This window comes from Chrysemys picta, chromosome 7 (genome assembly GCF_011386835.1).
Source record: "Chrysemys picta bellii isolate R12L10 chromosome 7, ASM1138683v2, whole genome shotgun sequence".
In the NCBI taxonomy this organism is placed as follows: Eukaryota; Metazoa; Chordata; order Testudines; family Emydidae; genus Chrysemys; species Chrysemys picta.
In genome coordinates, this window is record NC_088797.1 from 46,014,194 (window position 1) to 46,039,529 (window position 25,336).

The 25,336-nt window shown below is 50.3% G+C and overlaps 1 protein-coding gene across 7 annotated transcripts in view; it reads left to right on the forward strand.

Moving 5' to 3' along the window:
- The window catches only part of LOC101937040 (hyaluronidase-4-like), a 38,769-nt gene that overhangs the window by 7,076 nt on the left and 6,357 nt on the right, over positions 1 to 25,336 (forward strand). For 5 of the 7 annotated variants that reach the window (XM_065551312.1, XM_065551315.1, XM_024108783.3 and 2 more), the window contains exon 2: positions 23,898 to 24,906. In XM_065551312.1, coding sequence (XP_065407384.1) covers positions 23,898 to 24,906 — 1,009 coding nt within the window. Of the gene's footprint in view, positions 1 to 14,852; positions 15,087 to 23,897; positions 24,907 to 25,336 lie in introns of those variants that run through there. The other 2 variants (XM_065551314.1, XM_065551313.1) reach the window with 2 other exon arrangements.

Consider the following 25,336-nt stretch of genomic DNA (forward strand, 5'->3'; position numbering starts at 1 on the left):
TCTTCCTACTGTATTTTCCACTGCATGCATCCGATGAAGTGGGTTTTAGCCCATGAAAGCTTATGCTGAAATTAATTTGTTAGTCTAAGGTGCCATAAGTACTCCTCGTTCCTTTTACATTCTTTCAGTCACTCAGACCCTAAACCTTTGGAAATGCTTGGGCGCTTTTAAGACCACGATGGAATTCTGCCAGAGGCCTGGGTCCCTACAGTTCAAGAGGCAGCCTCGGTGCCTGCTATAAAAGTATCCATGACTGCGTCCAGAGCCCTTCAGCTATTCAGGCCCAGACCAGCCTGTGATCAATTGTCAGAATCCCCCTCTGACAGCCGCCTGCATTCTCTGATCCTGGCCACCAAGCAGGAGTGAGGTGAGCAAGAGGGCATGCTAGATAGAATGAAGCTTTATGAGTGCATCTATTTTGTTTCCCTTGCCAGAGTGTTTGAGGAAGCCTACCTGCAGCCAAAGTAGCTTGGGACAGGTATTTTGCAAGAATGATCCAGATTATTAAAAATACTAGGTGGAGAAAAAAAATGCAGTAGGGAGTTTTTTTTTCTGGTTAAGGTATTTTACAGTTTTGCATAGGTCCTCTGCACATGGGGTGAAATCCACTTCACCCACTAGGGTGACCAGACAGCAAATGTGAAAAATTGGGACAGTGGGTGGAGGGGTAATAGGAGCCTATATAAGAAAAAGACCCAAAAATCAGGACTGTCCCTATAAAATCGGGACATCTGGTCACCCTATCACCCACACTGAGCCTGAGTAATTGCTCTGGCTTTATAGTTGTTGAAGTGTAGGGAGCTGGGGAAGCGAAAGCCATCCCCTCTCTAACCCAGAGCCAGGTGCGGAGCTCCCATTCTGGAGTCCTATCCGCTGGCTGCTTAATAAGAGTCTTGCATTTTTCAGCAGCCATCCCATGCATGTTTAAAGGCCCATGAGTCGCAGAGTCAGGAACTGAAGCCAGATTTCCTGGGTCCTGATCCAGCCACAGAAGCAGCTACTCTGGCTCAGCACACAGTAGATAAGAATTTTATCACAGATGTTTGAGAGATTCAGGCAAATACCTTTACCAAAGAAGTCAGGGCTTATGGCAAAGGGAAAAAAAAAATCAAAAAGCAGTAGTGATGAATTTTACATTACAGAGCTAGCATCTTCTCCAAACATGAAAGTGATTCCTTGCTGAATTTCTGGATAACAAGCATCTGTTTAATTTTGAATTAAAAGGAATCTGATGAATTAGGGTAAAGGATAGGGAAACCTGAAAAGGGTACCAGAGTGTCTAAATAAGGTTAAATCTATAAAAAGAAAGAATCAGTGCAGCGTTGTACTACACACACACACAGCTGTCAGGGCAGGTGCTACCAAATTTTAGAGGCAGTGTTAGAAATGCCAAAAGGTGGAGGTAATAATGGGCCTACATACGTGCAGTGATGGACGGGCTCCTATTCTCTGCACACATGATTCAATAGGAGAAGCTAAGTAGGACCATGAGCCTGCATTTGGATCCACTGAAGCCAGCCGGGCTCTGCAGGGGCATAGAGGTCTGCCCACATGGACCAATTGCAGCCTCAAGGCATAAAGAAAGAATCAATGCTCCTACACTACTTCAGCCTGGGCTGCATTTTGGTTTGGAGTCAAAACACTGCGGAGCTTGGCAGTTTCAGGGTTAATCCAGTCAAAACGATGATTTGGGCTGAGTTTGGCATTGAACTTTGGGGTTTGTTTAAAGCTGAAACTCAAAAGGGGCCATAGGACCTTTTTGGTAGCACCATGGTTAGAGATGTATGCCTGCAGCATCAACCTGTTTAGATAAGTTTAAGGTGGAAAATAAGAACCCAGCTGCAGGTTTTGTTGCTACATAAATTACTACTTTGATTTATTAAACTGGAATTGGCTTTTTTCCTTTGGGTCTTTTGTGGAATTTGCTTTAATGTTTCTATATTACTGAGATTTGCACTAAAGGCTGTGCATGCTGATAAGCATTTTTTTAAAAGCTAGCATGCATGCTGGAGAGAGAGATATCTTTAAAGGGGCATTTCTGTAGTTTAGGTTTTGAGATCACCACCTAGGGAGGCAGAGGAAGCTGAATCTGGTTTGAATTAGATCCATTGGGCCAAATTTTGGTCCCTGGCTAGATCCACATTAGAAACTTTTGCCCATATAGTAATGTTGCCAGTGTCTTTTTTATGACATCACGATGCTGGCAAAAGCCTCAGTGTATAGGCAGTGATAGCAGCTAGAGTGCTTTTGCTGGTACAGCTTATTTCATTCAGGGACTGGTATAAACGGCAGAGGCAAAAGCACTTCTTTCCAGTATAAACTGTTCCTGCAGTGGGCAGGTTTGCCAGGATAGTTGCAAAACTGTACCTGCAATGCTTTTCTAGTGAAGACTAGACTCAATTGAATAGGTGTAAATCCAGAATAACTCTGAAGTCAGAGGAGCGATTCCTGGTTTAAGGCCTATTGTTTTAACATCTCTTAAAATTTCTCAGACAGCGGTGGCTTTTCCTCTGAGTCTTTTATGGTTTGTTTACTTCCTTGTATGTCAAAAGGATCTTGTGGGGCAATCAGAGATGTCAAAACTGTTCTGGTAATGGTTCATTACCATGGCTGCCTTTGGCTGGCTGCCTCTGCAGCAGAGCACAAAGCTTGCTGTCAGCTAGTATAAATACAACTTCTTTTCATTTCTCAGTGAGACCCCAGAAGATTAGAAGTTAGGTGATTGCATATGAAATTTTGAATTAGCTCAGATGCAAAACTTGTCAAGGTCTCCCAGCTGTTCCTCTCTGCACAGAATGCTTTGTTGTAGCCTGTGCATGATGAGAAATAATTACTCATTCGATAGCTGGGGTGTGTGTTTATATGCACCCCACTGACCAGATTCTAAATCAGTTCTTAGTCAACAGTTGTAAGTCAAAGGTAGTGCTTATATTTAAGTTGCTGCTAAGCTTACCTGCAATGCTTTTCTAGTGTAGACTTGACTCAGATGAACAGGTGTAAATCCAGAATAACTCTGAAGTCAGTGGAGCTGGGGGATGCTTTCAGTACAAACCTGAAACTTGGGGCAGGTTTGCCAAGGTCTCAGGATCTGTCGTGAATGCATGTGGCCTGAGTTGCAGGAGAAGCCTGGCCCATTTGCGGGTCAGCATGAATCTGAGTGGTTTCAATCAAGTTTTGCTTTGTTTGAAAAAAAAAAAAAAGAAAAAAATTTCTGTGCCACTTCCCTGTGCTGGGCTCAGTTTCCAAGGTTCTGACTCACCCCATGTTCTGCAAACACGGCTTCTGAATTTATTTTAGGGGTGGGGACATAGCACTGTTGCTCAGTGCTATGTCATGAGATATTACTTTGGCACACAGTAAAGAAAAATAGGTGGGAACCCTCCTCTAAGTGCCTCTTTGATACTAAACACTTGGACATGCAATAGCCAAAGCCATTTAAAAAAAACATAATGCCCACCTAAGTCAAGTTTGTTTCAAGTCTATTTCTATTGACTTCAGTCAGTGCTGGATCAGACTCTCATCTTGTACTATTATGACCACATTGGGGGGAGAGCCTCCCACTTCACAGGGTCCTAGAGCCTGGGCTCCAGCCGAGCCCAGACGTCTATACTGCAATGAAACAGCCCCGCAGCCTGAATCAGCTGGCATGGGCTAGACACAGATGACTAATTGCATCTATAAGATACCTTTAGTATCTATAGGATGGAGAATGCCAAGATGTGAATGAACTTGAAAACTTCTCCAGTTATAACTACCCCAAACCTCAAAGGTTACTGGAGCTGGAAAAGCTGGATTTAAATACAACTCAATAAACCAGAGCACAGTGCCATGCACAAAGATCCTTCCACGGTGAACAGGTTCTTCTAGGAATTGGCATTGAAATGCGATAAATGCCCCTCTTTGTCACAGGGTTAGGTTCAAGAATCTTTCTCTATTGGCCGAGTGGCTATGGGGACTGTGCAGATTTGGCCTGGATCATTAGTCACTGAAAGCAGTTACCATGTGGCAGCTGCTTAAAAGCCTGTTTGAACTCTTCCCCCTCAACCCCCCCGCAAACACATATAATCTATCACTCTCCTAGCTATGACCTCTAAAAAAACCCAATTGCATCTATTACCCTATGCCCGTCGTCGCTGACATATTTAATGGAGGGGTACTAAGGGTCACCCAGACTCCGGAGAAAATAAAAAATGAACAACAATAATGATAAGTAAATAAAAAGATTTCAGAGTCCGTTTAAAAGCAGCTGATGGTCCAGATTTGGCCCACGGACTATTGACTATCTCTGTCCTAAGCCATTCATGCACCTCAAATTGAACAGAAGTATGTTGGCAGCTAATGGATAGCACAAAGTACTGGGAGTTTATACTCATGCCAGCCTGCCCAGGTAAGAAGGGATGGCATTTGCCTAAGCTTCCAGGATCCATTCAAATAAAGCCCATGACCAGAGTCCACCCTGGCGGTGACAAAAGCGGTTGCTGAATTTAGCACAGCTCAGCTAGCTGGGCCCAGTTCCGAGCTAACACCGGCTGATTTATGGCTTTGCATCTCTACATTACATTGATTGTTTCAACAGGCAGCCCGCTGACATGAGATTGGTTTCTAACGAACCCACAAACTTCAAGGGACACCTAGGAGGGGAGCGAATCCTCGAGGCCTGAAATCAAAGACAATGTTCAGACAGAACTGCTGCATTTGTAACCGCTCTTAGCCCCACAGTGCTGCTGGTGAAACCAAGGCACTGCGAGGGGAAGCGACCGGTCAGGGAATGCAGCAAGACGATGGCAGAGCCAGGAAGACAACCCAGAGGTCCTGACTCTTCTTTGCTGGGTGCTTTCCTTGCTCTGCTGCAGCCTGATCACCTGGCAGATTTATGCCTCACTCCTGGCAGAGAGCACTTGGCTACAGTCTCTCTCTCTGCTATTATGTGAAACTAACTCCCTAGACAGCTGCATTTCCAGACGTCTGTTAAGAGGAGATCTCCATTACAAAGGGAATTGCCGGCACACAAAGGCAGCAGAATATTGTTGGCTGCAATTGACTGAGGAAATTACGCTCTCCCTCTAGAAATGTTTTGCATAACTGTGCTCTCCAAGATCTGCTTTAATATCAGATACCGGCCTATGGTTCAGTGTTCCCAGTAAGTCTCCATCCCTCCCCAGTCCTGGGGAGACAAGAGAACCACAATTGGACAGGAAGTTCTCCTTCCTGTAGCCACATCTCCACCCCCAGCCCTGCTGGGGGTTCTACTCTGTGGCGTAGCCAGCTTCTCAGTGCAGAGGGAAGCAACTATAAAAAAGGCGCCCCCCCTCTTGGTTCCTCCTCTGGCCACGCCCCTCCTTGGCTCCACCTCCAGCCGCTCCGCGCGCCCCCCCCTCCCTTGGCTCCTCTGGCCACGCTGCGGCCATGCTGCGCCCCCCCTCGGAGGGGCTCGGGGGGGGGGGCAGGTGTGGGGGAAGGGGTGGCGGGCAGGCGCTGCTCGCTTCCCCCGGGGGGCTGGGGGGGGGGGAGCAGAGCAGTGGGGCGGGCAGCAGCTGGCGGGCAGATCCCCTCTCCCTGGCAGCTTCCTGGTTCCCTCGCCCGGGCAGCCCAGCATTTTTTTCAAAAGCGGAGCCTGCTGGGCCACCGCTGGGCTCCTGCAGGCAAGGAGGGAAGGGGGCAGCATGGCCGGACTCCAGAGGAGCTATTTGGGGGGGCGGCAGGCGCGGCCAGAGGAGTGAAGCGGCCGGGCTCCTCAGCCATCGCGCCCCACGCTCAGCGCAGCCGCCTTCTGCGGCAGCTCAGGACTCGGCGGCCGAGCGCTCCACAACTGGCGGGCAGATCCCCTCTCCCCAGCAGCTTCCTGCTTCGAGGCCGAGGGAAGCAGGAATCTGCTGGGGAGAGGGGATCTGCCCACCAGCTGCGGAGCGCTCGGCCGCCGAGCCCTGAGCCGCCGCAGGAGGCGGCCGCGGCAGCAATGTTGGGGCTGCGCTGAGCGTGGAGCGCGATGGCCAAGGAGCTGGCCCCTTCGCTCCTCTGGCCGCGCCCGCTGCCCCCCTCACCTCCCATGGCTCCTCCGGAGTCCGACCGTCCGGCCCCCCCACTTGCCTGCAGGACCCCAGCGGCAGCCTGGCAGGCACCGCTTTTGAAAAATGTACTGAAGGGAAGCGTCTGCTTCCCCTGAACCCCCCCTAGCTACGCTACTCACTCTGATGGAAACACATTGCCATTCACAAACCTACGTATTTATTATCTGGCCCATCACTAGGAGCCCAAAGATTGCTTTCTAGTGAAGTACAAAGCAGTTGCAGGAGGGTTCAAAAGTTGAGAGGCAGATCAGTCGCCCCCCCCCTCCCCAAAATCATGAGATTAACTTAAAAACCAGATTCTCTTTATTTGTCTCTTGCTTTCTCATCCTACATCTACGGCACTGGAGCTGTGCTGCTTCCTACAGCGGCCCCAGGGTTTTCCCATTCGCTGTAGTTAACCCACTTCTCCGGGAGGCGGTCGCTAAATCAGTTTCAAAGTGATCAAAATGAACATTCACGTCCCCAAACCATCATTTATGCGGAGTTCTGGTGGACCAGCCGAGCCTTGTAGCAACTAGGCTAATGGGGCCTGTGCCCTGGGGCCCTGGCCAATTAGGGGGGCCCTGGAAAAATGGACGCACCCCAACCCACTCCACTTCGCCCAGCACTCCTCCCGGGGAGCAGGGTCAGGGCACAGAAGCTTGCCTTATTCCACTCGCCCGGCGTGCCTGCCAGGGAGCAGGGCAAGCCCCCATGCCCCAACCCCACCCCTGGGCAGGAGCACCAAGGGGGTGCAGAGGGGACTGCAGGTGGAAGGGGTGAGGAGAGGGCTCCCACTTGCTCTGGCCCAGGGCCCCATAAACCACCTCTGCTTGTAGCCTTCCAGCACATCAAGTGCACCTAGACTCAAACCTCCGAAAGCCAGGAAATAGAGTTGTAGGAGGCTGGCCTGTACCGTAACTGGGGTTTAGAGCAATCTATAGGTTAAAATCAGCTCCTCACTGGGGAGCTGAATCTGAGGATACCCTTGCCCAAATGACTCCTAGTTTGCCCCAGTTATGGCACAGCAGTCTCCAAGGTGATCTTACGACGTGAATTACAGAGCCTTTAGAAAATTAAAAGATGCTCAAATGTGGGGGACTGAATAATGAGAACCCCTTGATCTAATGACCCCAAATTTTCACCAGAAACACTACCCCAGCCCCAGCTGTGGCATACCAGTTTTCAAGACAATCTTCCTCTGTATGTGGATTTTACAGCACTTTTATTTTTAAAGCTATCTTTAATTAATTTAATGGGGAGGGGGGAGAGAGGGGTTTGCATCTTGGGAACCCTTTGACTAAATGACTTCAGCTTGCACCCCTAACCCTACCCCTTACCCCAGCGAGACACATCAATGTTACGTGGGGCAGTAGCATACCCCAGTTAAAATGGAAATTTGGATGTAACCTTAACAGAGGTGAAAAATTCTCCAGCAATCCAGTCTTTTGGGTCAAAGTATATTTAAGGTTTAGTGTAGCTTGTGCACAGCTTGATTTTTCTATAGCCATTTGCAGGGGCTGGGAGGGGGGCTGTGTCTCATTTGCTGTTTGCTATGATTGCTTTAAAAAGGGCCACACAACTAACAGAAAATACAGTACAGTACTTTGAAGAGTGAAATTGGTAGATGTGAACACTTGCATCAAAGGGCATGTCTGCCCTGTAGCACCCCCTTCTGGCCAGCATGGTTCTGCCAAGGCTGGCCTCAGTTCCCCCTTCACTCAGTCCAGATATTCAGAACGTTCCCCTGCTGGCATCCACTTGATAAAGTCCTGCACAAAGTCCTGCAAAATAAATCTCAAACTTACCAAGTCTTCATCCCAGTCTCAGCTGGTCCCAGCCCCTCCTCCCTGAGGGTCTATCTTCCTCCCAACACCTCTTCCCTGGAGCATAGCCTTCTCCATAGGCTTTCCCCCTTGGTGTCTTTCCTCTGCTACCTCAGGGCCCTGCAGGAATCTTCTTACTCCCCACAGTACCTCCCCCTTTAAAAGGCTCAGGTGCTGTCCCTTAAGCCTAGTAGGGCAGCAGGTAATAAGCCCAGGTGCACTAGCGTGCCCTTCCTCTAAAAGGTGCCAATCACCCTAAAACACCTTGGTTTGTGTGGACTGGATGAATTGCTCCAGAAAGCTATTTACTTTTCATGATAAACATGTTAGTGTTTTGACTGACAACAGTCAATATTGACCACATGCCCATCCTTAGAATAGGTCTTTCATTATGGGTGCCTTTTTTGATGCTCAGCAACCCCTTTGATCATGCAGACATTGATGAGAATCACAACTATTTGCTTTTCTTTGATCACACCCAGTCCCACTGTTCAGGACAGGAGTGAGGAGCAGGCAGCATGATTACATTGCCCTAATGCTGCTGCTCACTAGAGCCTTTCATCTTCTATCTATTTAATTAATGCTATTTTCCCTAACAATGCTTCTAAAATACAATTTGAATAATAATGTGGGTTACAGGGCACTTTGACATATCGGGTCTCAATAGAAGCTTTGACCTTAGGGCTAAACTTGCAAGAGGCAAGTTTTGTAGAAGGCAGGTACAGAGCAACTAATGTTCACAATGTTCTCAGAGAGCTGCTAAGGGCAGGGCTCAGACTCAGAGCATATGGATACTAGGTGGGTTCAAAACCACAGCACATCACCTTGAGCCAACCACTTATTCTGATGTCAGGCAACTGGCAAACACACTGGCTTGTACCAGAGCACCAGTCCTGCTGCACGCACTAAGTGACTTTCTCTGGTTCATCAGCTAGGCTCAAGCCATCTGGTAGAATAACCTTTTAAACATTGCTTCCCCAAAGGGGCAGGGGGTGCCAGACCTGAGCTGAGATTGGTCACCAAAGGGTGCTGCTATCCAAGTTTTGGGAGCGTGGCAGCAGAGCCATGATTGGATGTGAACCAAAAATGTTAAGAACCATAAACATTTGTTTCGACATTTTTTAAGGAGGTTCTGTTTTGGGAACCCCTTGCTCAAGTTACCTTGAGTTCTGAACACTCTCCCTACCCTCGCTCCCCATAGGGTACAGCAATTGACAGGACACTGTTACTGAGCACGTGGAGCACTTTGAAATAGCATCTGTTAAACAGTAAGTGAGTCTCAGCCTTACTGATGGTGGGGCAGTAGCACCCCTCTGATAACACTGCTGGCAAAGGGCCTGGTCAAAACCCCATCCAAGTCAACAGAGAGACTCCCATGGACTTCAATGGGCTGATACAGCTGATATTCCACTGTGAAATCCCCCCAGGTATAAGGGAGGATGATGGTGCAGAGAGCAGCCAACCCTCATACCTGCCCTTTGCAAGCCCCCCCCCCCCCCCCCACACACACACCCTGACCCGCAAGCAGTCAGACTGAGAGCAGAGGGGCTGCTGCTGGACCAGGATGGGGGGACAGAAGCATGCTGCAGAGCTGCTCTGAGGCTCATGGCTGGGTTTTGCAAGGCATTGCTCCTATCTGATCCCCATGGTGGAGAGGCCATGCAGAGCAGGCCATCATTTTTAACTGGCATGAACTGGGGTCTGTCTGGGGCTGCTGTCAGCCTCTGGTAGCCCCTTGTTGTTGAGCATGGTGATGGCCAAGTTTCCCCTTTATTTAGTCAATCACTATTTAATCCATGGCTGGTAGTTCCTTGCTATGCCTCCAGCCAGGTGGTTAATAGTCTCTGTCTCCCATCTCAGGGCAGCAAAGAGTCTGGTAGGTCAGGAGGCCAGTAACCTTAGCGAAGGGTCAACAGACTCCACCTCTTGCAGTTCAGGCCCCACTACTTTGCTGGGGAACCCAGGCTCAACCACTCCTCAGCAAGGCCGGCTCCAGGCACCAGCTAAAGCAGCTAGTGATTGGGGTGGCCAATACAAAGGGGCGGCACTCCGCCCGCTATTGGGGCAGCACGTCCGGGTCTTCAGTGGCGAGTCCCTCAGTCCCTCCCTTCCTCTTTGAGCTGCCACCAAAGTGCCGCCGAAGAGGAAGAGAGCGAGTGAAGCCGCCTCTGAATTGCCGCCGAAGAGTGGAGCGGTGCAATTGCGCTGCCGCGGCTTTTTTTTTCCACCCCCCCCCCCCCACACACACACACTTGGGGCGGCAGAAAACCTGGAGCTGGCTCTGCTCCTTAGGGACCCTGTGTGAAGAAGTTGGAACCAGTTTCTCCCAGTGCCTACCTGCCTCTGACCACACCTGTCCAGCAGGCAGTTTCCCAGACTCACTCTGTGAGCGTCCGCCTCTGAAGGTCCAGCTACCTGGTTAGCTTCCCATAGTCCATTGCCAAAGGGCCCTGATTTCAGTAGTTCCTCAGCCACTGCTGCCCTGCAGCCTTTTTTATGATCCCAGCTGTTGCAGAGCCACTACTCAGCCCCAGGGGAGGAGGCAGCTCATCTCTCTATTAATCCTTTAGCAGCTGGGACAGCATGACAGGTCTAGGCCAAACTGGGTCTGACAATAATCAAAGAGCTTCAGTTCTGCTGCCCACATTTCAGTCAGGGCTATCTTTAAATCAAATAGAGCTGAACTTACTTGCTTCCCTCCCTTAACTCCTCAATGCCAGGAAGATATTTGAATTTTAGTAGGTTAAACCATCAGAGGCCAGCGGGCAAAGTGTAGTGGGTTGTTCATGCACTGTCTATGTCAGGGGGGATTTGCAGGGTTAGCATTATAGGTGGGTCAGACATTGGAAACACTACGGGGTGCATGGGTCTCATGCTCTTACCATACGTTCCTCCCAGAAAAAGCTTGTTACATTTTGTTTTGTTTTGTTTAATTAAAATGAGGGCACCCTGGTGCCCAGGGGAGAGAGCAAATCGCTCTTGTTTGGATGGCGCTGGATTGTGAAATGAATCCCAGCAGGTGGGGCTGTCCTGTGTGAGTTTCAAGAGATTGCTTCTCACAGATGTGGAGCAGCTCTCTTCTTTCTTGCTTCTGAGGCTACATCTACAGCTTCCCACTCCCTTTCCCTTTCCCACACTGAACTGTGAAGGATTCCTGGACAAAGGTGTTATTGTCTCTCCTACAGTGGAAACCCCGACATGCTGGAGGGCAGGACCGATGGATGATGTGCATCACTCATGCATTGGTAGATAACTGTACAATTGAACACAGCTTATGCTAATAGTGTTAATTCCTGGCTTGCTCCTCTTGGGGTCTGATTTTCCTGGAAGCGTTGTCATTGCCTTGCCCTCTAGTAGCTGAAGACTTGAGGGATATTAATGCTGGAGCCGCCATGAGCTTATGGACATTCTCCTTTAGCTCAACACTGGATCCACAGTTCAACTCCCAGCAGGGACAAATTCTTTCCCACCTCACTGACCAATATTATCCTGCGCTGCTGACTTCCAGTGAATGCCCCTCTTGGCCCAATGAAGATTCTGACTTAGTGGCTGGCAAACTACTGTAACCCACAAAAGCCAACCCATTCCATGCCATTGTTGGTGATTGGCAAGCCATGTGTCACTGTATGAAGCTAGCTGGAGAGACCCTCTAGAGTGGTTGCCTCTCTGATCATCATCAGAGTTTAGGCAAATGTTGTCGGGAACCACCAGAGACAATTATCCTCTGCCCTGTCATTTCACAGCATTTCCTTGGCAGGGAGGGAGAAGGCCATATTATGCAAAGACACTCATACAAGCTAAATAGAGCACTTCATTATTTAAACTTGTGTCAGATGGCAGCAACTCATGCTCTAATCTGGCACAGCGCTGGTGAACGTGGCATAGTTATATATTCCCGGGACTTCCATTAAAGAGACAGTGCCAACTCAATTAGGCCCCAGATTTAGGGGCAGTAAAAGCAATGTTTGACGTGGCTTGAGCCCAGTAGAAATGCTTCCAATCATGTATATTTTTAGAAGAAGCAGATTTATTTGGTGTGGACTGAAATGTTCCCGTGCAGCGGTTGCAACCTGAATCCAGTGTTGTGCTAGTGTGTGTGAGAGCCAGATCATCACACTGAACCTGACCGGGAACAAATACACATGTCCAACTAGTCTATTTGCACTGCCCAGCTCCAGCGAGGAGCACAAAGTAACTCACCCGGGTCCGTGGGGGAAAGCAAGTGAGAGTCTGTAATGTTTGGGTCATAACCCAGCTAAGCACTTTTTTGTTTCAAACATGATGTAAAACCCAAGTGTCCCTGTTCAGAAAGGGGGCGTTAAGTCATGGCCAGCAAACACAGGGGCATCTGTGAGGATGGCAGTCCAGCGTGGGGGAAGGCCAATGCCTGTCCCATAGAAGGCCAGGTAGCTGGAGGCTCCAGAAGGCATAAGAGCCCAGATCCTCAAAGGAATTTAGTCTCCTCACTTCCATTGAGTTCACTGGAATACTTTTCAGGCTCTGGGCCAAGGAGCTTTCCCCTCACACCCTGTGTGATTCTTGTGAGGGCCAAGGGTAACTGCACAGTGCAGAGAGCGAGGGCCACAGCCACCCCATTGTCCCTGATGCTGCATAGTGCCTCAAACAGAGCAGATGGCAGTGCAGCTATGGCCTCCCCACCCCTGCATGGCACCCTGGAGTAGGACTGGCACCACCAGTGGAGTAAGATGTTGTACCCCTACTGGATCCTCTGCTCCTTCCCCTTATGTGCTGGGAAGTTCTGAGAGGCATCCTGAAAAATACCTGCCAGGGATCCTACAACATACTGCCAGTGCAGCTCTGGGCCATGGGCTGTGCCTTAAAGAGCAGGGTATGCTCCTTCAGCTTGATGGCTCAGGAGATTGGCAATGGGCTACCGAGGATTTCAGCTCTACACCACGTTTCAAATCCCAGCCCAGTTCTGTAGCAACTGACGGTTGTTACCAGCCCGCTGTGCTTCAAGGGCCTCTCTGAAATCCCTCAATAGCGAGGAGAGTTAACGGACTGGCACAAATAAAATAGGCCAGTGCTGAGGTGTTAGCACTCCAGTCCACTAGACCCTCACACCAACTCCCTGCAGCATAAAGGGAGGAAATGGGCAGGAGCTCATTAGCAGGGTGTGTGAATGAACGTGTAGCATCAATGGGCAAGCCATGAGCATGTGAGCCCCAGCCACTCAGTCATTCACAAAGAACCAGCTTAGCTATTATCCCCTGGCTCGGAGGGATCTGCACACTCTGGAGACGATGCAGAGAAAAGCCCCAGATTCCCTAGCTAGAGCAGCTCAGCTTTAAATGATCTTATACACTTTGTTCAGACAGCGCCTAGTTCTACTCTGAAAAGGGACTGTGTCCAAATAGCACCGTCTTACTGAAATACCAGCTCCCCATATGAGCCTGGCATCAGCTCTGCCAGTGTCAGCAGAGACAGAAATGCGATGTCACTGCTTTTCATTCCTGTTAGTGGGGCTGGCTGGCTCATAGTTAGAAATAAACTTGGAAACAGAGCCCATTTGATCTGGGATCCCTGGGAGCCAATATCCAGGGACCCAGGCCAGTCAGAATCACTTATTACAGTCAAGCCAGACTATTTGAAACCCCCTTACCATCTAGAATGTGTCCAAAACCTGCCAAGCACCTAGAGCAGGAGTGGCCAATCTGTGGCTCCAGCACCACATGCGGCTCTTCAGAAGTTAATATGCAGCTCCTTGTATAGGCACTGACTCCGGGGCTGGAGCTACAGGCGCCAACTTTCCAATGTGCCAGGGGGTGCTCACTGCTCAACCCCTGGCTCTGCCACAGGCCCTGCACCCACTCCACCCCTTCCAGCCCCCTCCCCTGAGCCTGCCATGCCCTCGCTCCTCTCCCACCTGTCCCGATCCTCCTGCATGCCACGAAACAGCTGATCAGGAGGTGCAAGGAGAGAGGGGGAGGCGCTGATCGGAGGGGCTGCTGGTGGATGGGAGGTGCTGGGAGTGGACCGGGGGAGCTGATGGGGGGGCTGCTGATGTATTACTGTGGCTCTTTGGCAGGGCTGGCGCAACCCATTAGGAGACCTAGGCAGTCGTCTAGGGCACTAACATTTGGGGGGCAGTGACTGCGGCAGCCAGATCTTCCGGTCGGCGGCGGTATTTCGGGGCCGGGACCTTTCGCCGCCTAGGGCAGCAAAAAAGCTGGCGGCGCTCCTGCTCTTTGGCAATGTATATTGGTAAATTCTGGCTCTTTCTCAGGCTCAGGTTGGCCACCCCTGACCAGGGGTGGCTCCAGGCACCAGCGCAGCAAGCGCGTGCCTGGGGCGGCAAGCCACGGGGGGCAGCCTGCTGGTCGCTGTGAGGGCGGCAGTCAGGCGGCCTTCGGCGGCATGCCTGCGGGAGGTCCGCTAGTCCCGCGGCTTCGGCAGTAATTTGGCAGCGGGGACGCTGAAGGCGCGGCACCGGCGGACCTCCCGCAGGCATGCTGCTAAAAGCCGCCTGACTGCCATGCTTGGGGCGGCAAAAACCATAGAGCCGCCCCTGCCCCTGACCCAGAGTGTATAGACTGAGCATTGGTTCCCTCTGTTTTTTAACCTATCGGGACTGTTGCGTACCAACCTAGTCTCAGTCCCAGGCATGAAGGTGGGAGGGTCTCTTCCAACAGGCCACTTTCCAGGGAGAGCAGGGGAAAGGTGGGCATGAAGAGACAGCGCTGCCCTCCCCGTCTGCCAACCAGGGGCTGAATGAGTTGATCTTAGTGGAGTCTCTATGCAACTGAATGAACACACACACCACAGTCAAACATGAGGATAGCCCGGAGGAGGTACTCATAAACACAGCTGTTCTAGCAAGCACACAGACATGGATTGTACCACTTCAAAGGCAGGGGTGAGCAGCCACAGGTAGACCCCCTCCCCTGCAGTTCCGATGGTCTTAGCATCACCTACTTAGTGGCTCTCAGTGCAAAACTCATCTGCAAATGCATCTGAAAGTGGTGCAAGCGAGAGGCACTGAGCTACCTTGGGCAGCCTGGGAGCTGGGAAATCAGTCCAAGCCAGAGTGGACCCACCCTGGGAGCTGGGTTAGCAGGTGCCCTGATATTCCAGGTCTCAGCCTTAAAAAAAAAAAAATTGAAGGACAGCACATTAAAGTGGTCAGGGCACTGCTGGGAGGAAAAAGGGGGCGAAGGGACAAGCTCACGGCCATGGCTGCAAAACCCCTCTGGTAGGTGAATCCATCGCTCTCTCTCTCTTTCTCTCCATTCATTTTCCTGCTGGGTTATTTTATTACATTGTTTTTCTTCAAAGGCGAGGGAACGAAGGCTGCGCTTGAAACCTTCAGGATTCACCTGTCAGAGCTCGCACAGCAGCAACACTTCTCTTCTAGCTCCTGGACCAAGGGCAGCTGAGAATAAGATGGGAGAGGGATATTACCCCATCCATCAGCTGGGGGCGGGGGAGGGTGAGAAAGAGGTGCAAGTTTTGCAATGACCCAGGATGTTTCTGAGAGACTCTCTCTCTTTCTTATATACACACACATCCGGCAGGTGGAGGCGATTTCCATGCCGCCACTGCTCTCTGTCCAAGTGCTGTGCATAGTAAGTGAGTTTAAGAGCCAGGAGAAATTGGAAATAAGATATACAGTGTAGCGAGAAGGGGCTGGGGAAATTAGCTGCATAGATCAGTGGTGGAGTAAGCAGTGATCTAGAGCACAAAGGGGGAGCCAGGGAGATTACCATCCTCTCCTCTAAACTGTCTCTTTCTCTTCCCTGGTTGTGAACATGCCATAACTTCCTAGACTAGGCAATGCATTTTTCCTTCCTCTATAGATTTCCCCCCCTCCCAGTGTGGTTTGCATTATCATTTGCTAAATATATGATGACACTCTGGCCATAGCTTCCTGACCTTTGTATGACTTCCTCCCCCATAGGAATTGCAGATACATTTCTGGCTACAAACAGCTTTTTATTGATCCCCGAAGTGAGGGTATAGCAAAAAAAACAGGGACAACTGTTTTTAAAAAAATTACTTGATGTGAAAATAATGTTGTTTTCTTGCTACATTTAAGCAACTTATCCTTAAACATTTGTCTTCTGGGGACCAGATTCTGATCTGATTCCAATTTTAAACCGATGTAACTCTATTAACTTCTGTGCCCTTTCTCCTGATTCACACCAGGTTTTAGATAAGCTCAGATTCTGGTCCTGAATATCTTTCATGGACACAAGAAATATTTAATGTTGATTTCTTTTTTTTTTAAACCAGGAAAATCATACCTCCTTCTAAACTTGAACAATTATTGTTAAAACAACAGCTCTGTAGTTTTGTTTTTTCATACAATAATCTAATTCGGAAAGAACCTTAGCACATAGCAATTTTCTTTTGAGTCATTTTTCTTCTTTCCACCCTATATGGAAGAAGCTGGGGAACAGGTGTACGGTAAAGGGCAGGAAAGGAAAGGAGTGAAATAAGAATGAAAGAGAAATAATTTTTAAAGGGATGAGATATTTGTTTGTTTCCTTTGTACACTTGCATGGAACAAAATTCTGCGGAGTAGCGTAGGATCTGGCTGTTCCAGCTGGTCTGTATGTATAGTGTAGTATTCAAATCTGTGTTCTTCCCTGGGAAAAACTTCTAAAAAAGCTGATCCAGAGGGACGGAGGTGGTGGTGAAAAGCACAGAGGTTGTTAGTGGATAATGGTATTCCAGAGTTTTCATGCAGCTATCCCCTTAAAAACCATACACCAATGGCCCCAAACACTTTAGCTGCCGCCGCTGTTAGGCTGAGGTTGGAGCTATTCCTGTAAGAGATGTGCATGGAGCAATGGCAGAGGAGCTAGGGGATTTCCCACTGGAAAATGGGAGAGTTCTGAGGGTCCTTTTGTGCATTTGTAATATAATCCCAGGCAAAAATCTTCATTATGCCTGGCCTTTACGGGGAAAGAATCTGTCCCTGCATCCAAAATGCCCTTTAGAGAACACTGTTCTCTCCTCAAACTCACGTGTGTGAGACGAGTGCCTTGCGAATCCAAGAGAAGAGCATGCTTTACAACAACGTTCCAAATTACAGGCCTGCAGAGTCACCCAAACAACCCTAACTCTACTCCCCCAGAAGCACCATACTAATAACAAGAACACCCAGAAAGAGACAGTAGTATCCATCCATCTCATAGGTCCATCTCATTTGTGACCACAAAAGTACCGATATCTTAATGAGCCCATGTGATCGAGGAGTGAGGTTGGATCATACCAACCCCCTACCATGGCCAGAGGTGTCTGGCCATGGACACTTTACAAAGTGATAGTGATGCCTAGATAAGCATGCCTCAAACTGATGGGTGTATGTAATACAGGCGTTCTGGAATGTACGGGTATGTCTTACCCAGGTGTTGCCCCTCAACCCCACCTCCTGACACAAAAAAACTCACCTGAGTTTAGTGGTGCTTTCAACCCTGACTAACTGGCACAGCTGGGGTATGGGTTAGAGAGCCTGGGTTCCTTTTCCACTTGGGCTGGTAATCCGCCAGCATTGCAATGAGGAAGCAGGCTAAATTACGTGAGTGCTGATCGTCCTCCAAAATTTCCCCCATGTACCCAGAAGGACAGACAAGTTCTCCCACAATTCACTGGGACAGACTCATGCAGCAGTTCAGATTTCTGCAGCACACAGAACCCTGGGGTGTATCCCATAAGACCTAGCAGTGCACAGAGGGGAGTGGGGACCAGTGAGTGGAGCTGTGTCAGGAATTTTTTTATAAAAAGAAATTGTGTTAAAAAATGCAAATTCATCAAAACTGAAACGTCCCGCAGGATCATGTTATTTTCAATGATTTATTCAACATTTTTGGAAGGAAACATTCTGACTTTGGGTTCAAAAGGACTTACCTTTTGAACTTTTAGTTAATTTTTAGTTATAACTGAAACAAAACAAAATGTTTCAAAGTTATCAAAATGAAACATTTGAAAAGACCCAAACCAACATTTTTTTCAGGGTTTCTGTTCAGGCACATTTTCAAGATTTTGACTTCCCGTCCCAATTCAGGAGGGGAATATTTTTCAAATTCTTATGGGTCAGGAAAACTATTTCCCACCCAGCTCTATCAGCAAGAGCATAATATACAGAACACAGTAATTCAGGTTTAACTTTGTAGTGTGGCTGCTCACACCTGGGCTAAGCTAACTTAGGTGCTCAGTCTACCTGGGGGCCAGACACCTAGGCTAACTCTGCAGTGACGATACCTGTCACAGCTGGGTCGTGTGCAGCCAGACCTAGTGGTCAGAGCTGGAGTCCACAGTCATGAGACAGGAGTCGAGAGCCTGCTGATTCAGGCTACCAGCAGGTCAGAAGTAGAAGACAAACTTGAGATCAGAACCACAAGTTGGTAACCAGAGTCAGGCTGGGATGGGATGCCAGGAAGTCAAGCTCAGGGAGTAGGAGCAGGGTGGACCCTAGTTGTTCAGACAGATTCCTGTTCCTGCCGCGGGCTTAAGTAGGGCCAGCAGGCCAATCAGTTGCTCTGTGACTCTGCTAATAGGATCTCAGGGGTGGAGCCTCAGACTCGGGCTGGGGTTGATGGGTCCTAAGTAAGCAGTTATCAGCAGGCTGCCAAGTGGAGGGGAGGAGCAGGGCTGATCCTGCAGACCAAGGTTTGAGGCCCAGGGCTCATGACAACACCCTATGTGATAGCGCCAAAATAACTGCTACCTCCCCCCAAAACCAGTCCAAAGCATTTCTCCTACCAAAGGACATTGGCGTAAATCCAGTCTGATGGTTGTACATTGAGAAAGACAATGAGACACAAAGACATTGGAAAAATGTTCTGAAAGGTGAAATCTGTAGCCTCAGCATCTCCAAAATGCCTTTTCTGAGTTTTGTCCCAACCTTTCCAGACATAGTCTCCCTCAGGATGAACTGTGGTATGTAAAATTTCAGGTGGTTTGGATTGTTTTAGAGGCAGTTTGTTTGTTCATATTAAATTGGACTTATAACTGGGAAGGAAGGAAGAGAAAGGAAGAAGAGAAAACCAGATATGAGTCACGTCACTTAATGCACTACTGGAAGGGCTCAGACACTTTGGCGATGAGGGGAGGTTAAGGAATAGAATAGAATCTCTCCAAAAAATACAGCTTTGCTATAGCCACCTTCCATTTGAGCATCTCCACCTATCAAAGGTGAGGATCTAAATCTTTTATAACTGATTTGGGATCCTCTGGCACATTCCAAAACCCCTGGTCTAGCACCACCTGTCATCGAGGCAGGCAAAGCCAAGGAGAGAGATCTTTGCCTCCTTTGAGAGGTACGTGAAGCCTTCCCAGACTGCTTGAGTTGCTGCTGGAAGCCATGTCTGGAAGCTAGTTGCTGAAATTGCTCCTTGCGGCCTTCCTTTGAGGAGATGATTGAAACTCCTTTAACGCTGTAGTTCTTGGGGGCTTTAACTTCTCTAAGACCTTGTCTGTCTTAGCACCAAAGCCGGCAGTTCCTTCCAGAGACAAATCCAGTATTTTTTCTTGAACCTCTGTGAAAAGATCTGAACTCCTGAGCCACAGGTTTCACCACAGATTAAAGGACACTTCAGATTCAAAGGGCATGCAGGTGAGTCTTAGCCTGTATCCCCCCCCCTTGTGGGGCCAGATAACCATTCCTGTGGGAGTGTATGCCTCCTTTTTGTACCCTCTCCCCTAAGTTGGCTGCACTTCTCAGGGAGGAAGGCTCTGTGCCACCCCCCTCATCCCCTGTCGAATCCCCCTGGCATTACAGTTACTGCTCCTGGAGCTCCTGCCCCAGGCGCAGCTGAGAGCAGCTTTTCCTCCTTGACTCATTCCACTCCTGGGCAGGTGTTTAGAAGCGGTGAGTGTGTGGCTGAGGGTGCTGAGCTCCCTGTCTTGCTCCTGGCTTTGCTGAGCGTTGAGGTTGTTCAGGGGACACCCAGCACCTCACAGAATCAGGCCTTTCACTTTACGGTAGAATAAAACAGGAAAGAACAGGGCCCTGACTATCGGTATCCTGCACCTCAGAGCACTAATGGGCACAGAGCGGTTTATTCTCCCCAGCTAACCTACATTTCCACAAAGCTTTCCTAAGGGGGGGGGGCTAGAGAGGGGGGAGAAGGTGGTTGCCATGGTTACTCTGCTATCATTAACTCCACCAGGAACCTGCCAGGGGTTCTGGGTTTCATCTGCAGGAGTCTCCGCTGCTCCATTACAGTTTGCATGCTGTAATTAAGTGGCAAGGGGGTCACACCTGCTGACACAGTGGCTGCGTGAGTGGCAGGAACCTCCAGCTGCTCACTGAGTAGTGAGGCTGCTCAAGAGCCATGGGCCTGTCACATGCAGAGAGCACTATCCATGGCCAAAGTGTCGGGCTGCCAGTCCCCCTCTCCTGCAGGACAAAGTAATCCAGGGGGGAGGTCACACAGGCAGACCGTGCCTGGAATAAACGGATGGCTCTTTGATGTCCTGCACATGCAGCTAGGAATCCTGGTCTAGGGAAAAACGGGAGAGTCCTTCCAACTTTTGCACAAGCATTACCCGGGCAAGGTAAAGTCTCTGAGCGGGCAGCTGTGCTGATGCGGGCACTGAGCATGTGGCTTGAGGATGCTGGCTCAGACTCTCCTATGTTTAAATGTATTCACTACATGAGTCTATTTCAGGGAGCGCTGGTAGCTCTGGGGATTGGCAAATAACTGGCTTATCGAATCTTTCACCTCTAGGGTGCCAGTTCAAATACAAGCCAACAGTGACTACCCGTCACCACCAGCTGATGTCTGTTTGTTGGCGTGGGCAAAATGAATTCAGTGGCCTCAGGACAGATCCCAGTGGATAAGTGTCCCCATCATAAGGCCCACCAGTCCAGGTGGCCCTAACTGCCCTGTGTTGGGCTGGTTCATGCCACCTTTGTGCTTTGCGAATCCCAGGGGCCAGCAAGGAGGAACTTTCACATTTATAAACTCTGACAACTGCCATCCACAGCAGCTGGAGCTCAGAAACCTCCTGTCCCCTCTCCGCCCCCCCCCCCCACACACACTCAACTCCACCACCCCCGCAGTCCCTGCAGCTCGTCTTCTTCTGCCTCGCTGTTCTATGCAGAACACCGCGCCTGCACCACTGCCTTCTATCTTTGCTGCTCTGCTGCACTGTTAGCTTCTTCCCAAGGCATTTTGATAGCCTTCAGTTCTGCTTCTATTGGGTGTTTCCATGTTATCCTTGGTCTAGTCACCTCTTGATCAGGGGGTTCTAGTCCAACGCCTGTCTAGGTATGTTGTTCTGCTCTTTCCTCCATGTAGGTCCTAACTGTCTCCATTTTTGGTCCGGAATTTCCTGCCTATCGGTTTCTGTTTCATCCTCCTCCAGAGTGATTTTTTCTGGCCATCTGATGCTGAGATTTGTCTACAGAATATTGTTTTGGAAAAGCTGGAGTTTAGATAGTAAGAGCTTACTAGGTTCTTTGAATACACCTGCGTTTACTGGCCCACACCACCCATGCAAGGGGAATTCTCAGCCCAGAACTGGGGGGTCAGAATCTCCTTGCTCCCAAGCTGTTTTATTCTAATTAAGGTAGCCGCTCACTCTGTTCTCCCTGAGCCAATTGTCTCTGCTGAGTAAATGCTGCCTTGTGGGAGCCAGGCAGGTTCCTCCTCAGTTCAGCTAATTGAGGACAGGTTTAATACACTTTGCAGTTCTGAGGGCAATCGCCTCTCTCTCTCTCTCTCTGAGAGGAAACTTCAGGACAGTTTCTCCCTCCTGTCCCCTAACCACCCTCCCTGCGGAGATAATCTTCGGCCTGGTCTACACTGGGGGGGATCGATCTAAGATACGCAACTTCAGCTACGAGAATAGCTGAAGTCGATGTATCTTAGATCAACTTAGAATCATTTACTTGGCATCCTCACTGTGCAGGATCGACAGCCGCCGCTCCCCCGTCAACTTTGCTTCCACCTCTCGCCGAGCTGGAATTCAGCAGTCGACGGGAGAGCGATCGGGGATCAATTTATCACATCTACACTACACGCGATAAATCGATCCCCGATAGATCGATCGCTACCCACCGATCCGGCGGGTAGTGTAGACGTACCCTTAGAGAAGGCTCACAGGAAAAGGCAGGAGGAGAGCAGCCCCGGGTGCATTGGCACACTAAGGTCCCAAGGACCGACGCTAGGGGGATGGGGGAGAGCTGATGGATGAGGTATTAAAATAAAAGGCTACCGCTAGTAGAATATGAACTTGCCACCCCTGCAGAACAAGGCAGAGGCTTCAACCACCAGGCTGCGCAATCTGTGCTTACAAGGTTTAAATTAGATACAGGTGAGCTCAGATTTTCTTCTCTAAGGGCCTGCTCCCGAAAGGTCTTCTCCACTACCACCGACTGGGGTGAGCGCTGAGGACCCTCAGAGCCTGCCAGGGGGGCTCTTGGCACCTTGCACAGGGGGTGGGGGTTTGTAAAGAACACAGATGAATGGGGTTTGCAAAGTACATTGTGAATCATCCCAGCAGGACCCACCCCGCTAACCCCTTTGCTTTACAGGGCTGGCGTGCCCCTGTGTCTGGTGATCTAGTCAGAGCCTTGGTGGTACAGGGCTATGCTCAGCAAGCACCTGAATGCAGGTGGGGTGGCAGGCGCCTGCACTCTGGGTGGTGGGTGGTTTCGTTCCTGCCCTTGTAGATCAGCAGGGCATTAGTAGCTTGGGGGCAGGCGGGGCAGAGACAGCCTAGCGCAGGGGTAGGCAACCTATTGCACATGTGCCAAAGGCAGCACATGAGCTGATTTTCAGTGGCACTCATACTGCCCAGGTCCTGGCCACTAGTCCAGGGGCCTCTGCATTTTAATTTAATTTTAAACGAAGCTTCTTAAACATTTTAAAAACCTTATTTACTTTACATACAACTATAATTCAGTTATATATCAAAAACTTATAGAAAGAGACCTTCCAAAAACGTTAAAATGTATTACTGCACACAAAACCTTAAATGAGAGTGAATAAATGAAGACTCGGCCCAACACTTCTGAAAGGTCGCCGACCCCTGGCCTAGTGCTTAGCAGCCTGCGTGAATTGCACTGCAAGCTGATCAATGACCCCAGCGCCAGAAGAAGAGCATCCCTCGCTCATCCATGCACATCTAAATTGAATTGCTCTGCAAATTAGCTTACTTAGGAGGGCAGCGTGTGGCGCAGAGGCAATTTGCAAACATAACGGTTCTCCTGGGGAGCCTTTTTCCACTCCAGGCCCGGGAGAATGGCAATGCTTGAGACCAGACAGATGCTTTGCCACTAGCCCCCAGTGCTGGCTCTAGGACTCGCCCCCACCCCCACGAAGAGAAACGACACCCAGAAACATGAGAGCCAGCCCAGAGCAGGGTTGTATTGTGCTTTTGATAACACCATTCCTGTCTGCAGGGCTTTACAAGCACTCAGAGACGTGGCCTTTGCCCTGGGATGCTGACGCTAACTCAGAGTGAAAGATTAGGGTCAGGCGTGGGCGCAGCTGGCATCAGAGAGGAGACGGGGGTGGTGAGGCAAAGGGAGGGAGTGTGCCTCAAGGGGAAGAGATAGGGCAGTTAGGGCACCAGATGGGGAGGCCTCCACAAGCATGGGGAGCAAGGTAATAAAGGTGGAAGGGACCATGGGAATTCATCACCTAAGTGCCTATCAGGATCTGGGCCAAGGTCCATTTGTGGGAGGAGGAGCTAAAGGGAACACTGCAGAAGGGGGCTAGAGAGGGAGCAGAGGGGACAGAGGGTGGAGAGCAGAGATGTAAGGATCATGCATTCGTACAGCTCCTCAAAGGGGAGGAAAAGCAGCAGAAGCAGATGACTGCGAGGGCTGGGAAGGTGTCCCCATCCGCCCATGAGCTAATGTGCGGTCATTAGCTAAGTGCCTAGTGGTGGGGAGAGGAGGACATCTGGCTGGAGGGAGGAATGGTTTGCTGAAGTATAGATTGCCTGGCCTTCTCTTCCCCTGCTGGGCCCAGCCCGGGGTGAGTTGTCGCATTCCTGACCACGTTCCTGGACTGACTGACTGTCTCTTCCACCCTTCTTACAGCAGAGTGGAGCAAACTGCAGTGAGGCCCAGCTCGGGCAGGCTCCTGGCATGGAGCTCACCGGCCTTCAGGCTACACAGGTGCCCCCTGCACCGCACTGTCTTGCTGCTGCTGCTCCTGTGCCCCGAGCTGCCCAGAGGTCATAATCTGAAGCCATCCTTGCCCCCCATTGTGACAGACCGGCCCTTTCTGGTGGCCTGGAATGCACCAACGGCTCGGTGCTGGACTTCCTATGAGGTGCCCCTCAGTGTGGCCTCCTTCAGCCTCCTGGCGAACGCGCAGGAAGACTTCACAGGTGGGAACATCACCATCTTCTACTACGATCAGCTGGGTCTGTACCCCTACTACCTGAACAAAACCACGCCGCCCATAGCCATCAACGGCGGCTGCCCACAGAACGCCAGCCTGCTGGACCACCTGGACAAGATGGCCAGCGACATCGCCACCACCATGCCCTCAGCTTCCTTCGCTGGCCTGTCTGTGATCGACTGGGAGAACTGGAGGCCCCAGTGGATCCGGAACTGGGACAAGAAGAACGTCTACCGGACCATGTCCGCCCAGCTGGTAAGGCAAAGGAACCCGCACTGGCCCGATGAGCAGGTGGAGCTGGAGGCCAAGTGGGAGTTCGAGACGGCTGCGGCCAAGTTCATGGTGGAGACCCTCAAGCTGGCACAGTTGCTGCGCCCTGGGGGCTGGTGGGGCTACTACCTCTTCCCTGAATGCTACAACTATCATTACTGGGATGACTTTGAGAACTTCACTGGGGGCTGCCCCCAGGTGGAGGTGCAGCGCAACAACAAGCTGCTGTGGCTGTGGGAGCAGAGCAAGGCGCTCTACCCCTCCATCTACATGGAGGAGGTGCTGAGAGCCTCCCCGCAGGGCAAGAAGTTTGTGCAGGCCAAGCTAAGCGAAGCTCTGCGCGTGGCTCAGCTGCCCTCCGTCAACCACTCCCTGCCTGTCTTCGCGTATGCCCGGCCCTTCTACAGCTACACCCTGAAGGAGTTAACTCAGGTGAGATACCGTCCCTCTTCCTCCTCCCCACTCTCTGGGCGTAGCAACCCCTGCAACTAGTTAACAGTAGGGACCGAATCCAGGACCTTCAGCCCTGACAGCACTGGAAGCTGGGAAGGAGTAGGTGACTCTGTTTTGTGCATCAGGCATGCCTGAGAGGGTGGGAGGGGGACCGTCAGGAAATTAATTCCATGTGAAGAGTTTAGCTTCATGTGATGAGGTTCCCCCCTAGCCATTCCCCTGTCCCCATCACAGCTGATCCCACATTAAATGCCAGCCACTGTCCACCATGGGGTCAGGAATCCTTTTTAAATTCTGCTATCCCCACTAATGACTAACTCCCAGTCCTGGCTTGGGCATGAATCCCTACTCGACCCCAACTAGCAAACCCCACTTGCTAGCAGGATTCCAGCCATCCCAGGAGCCTGGC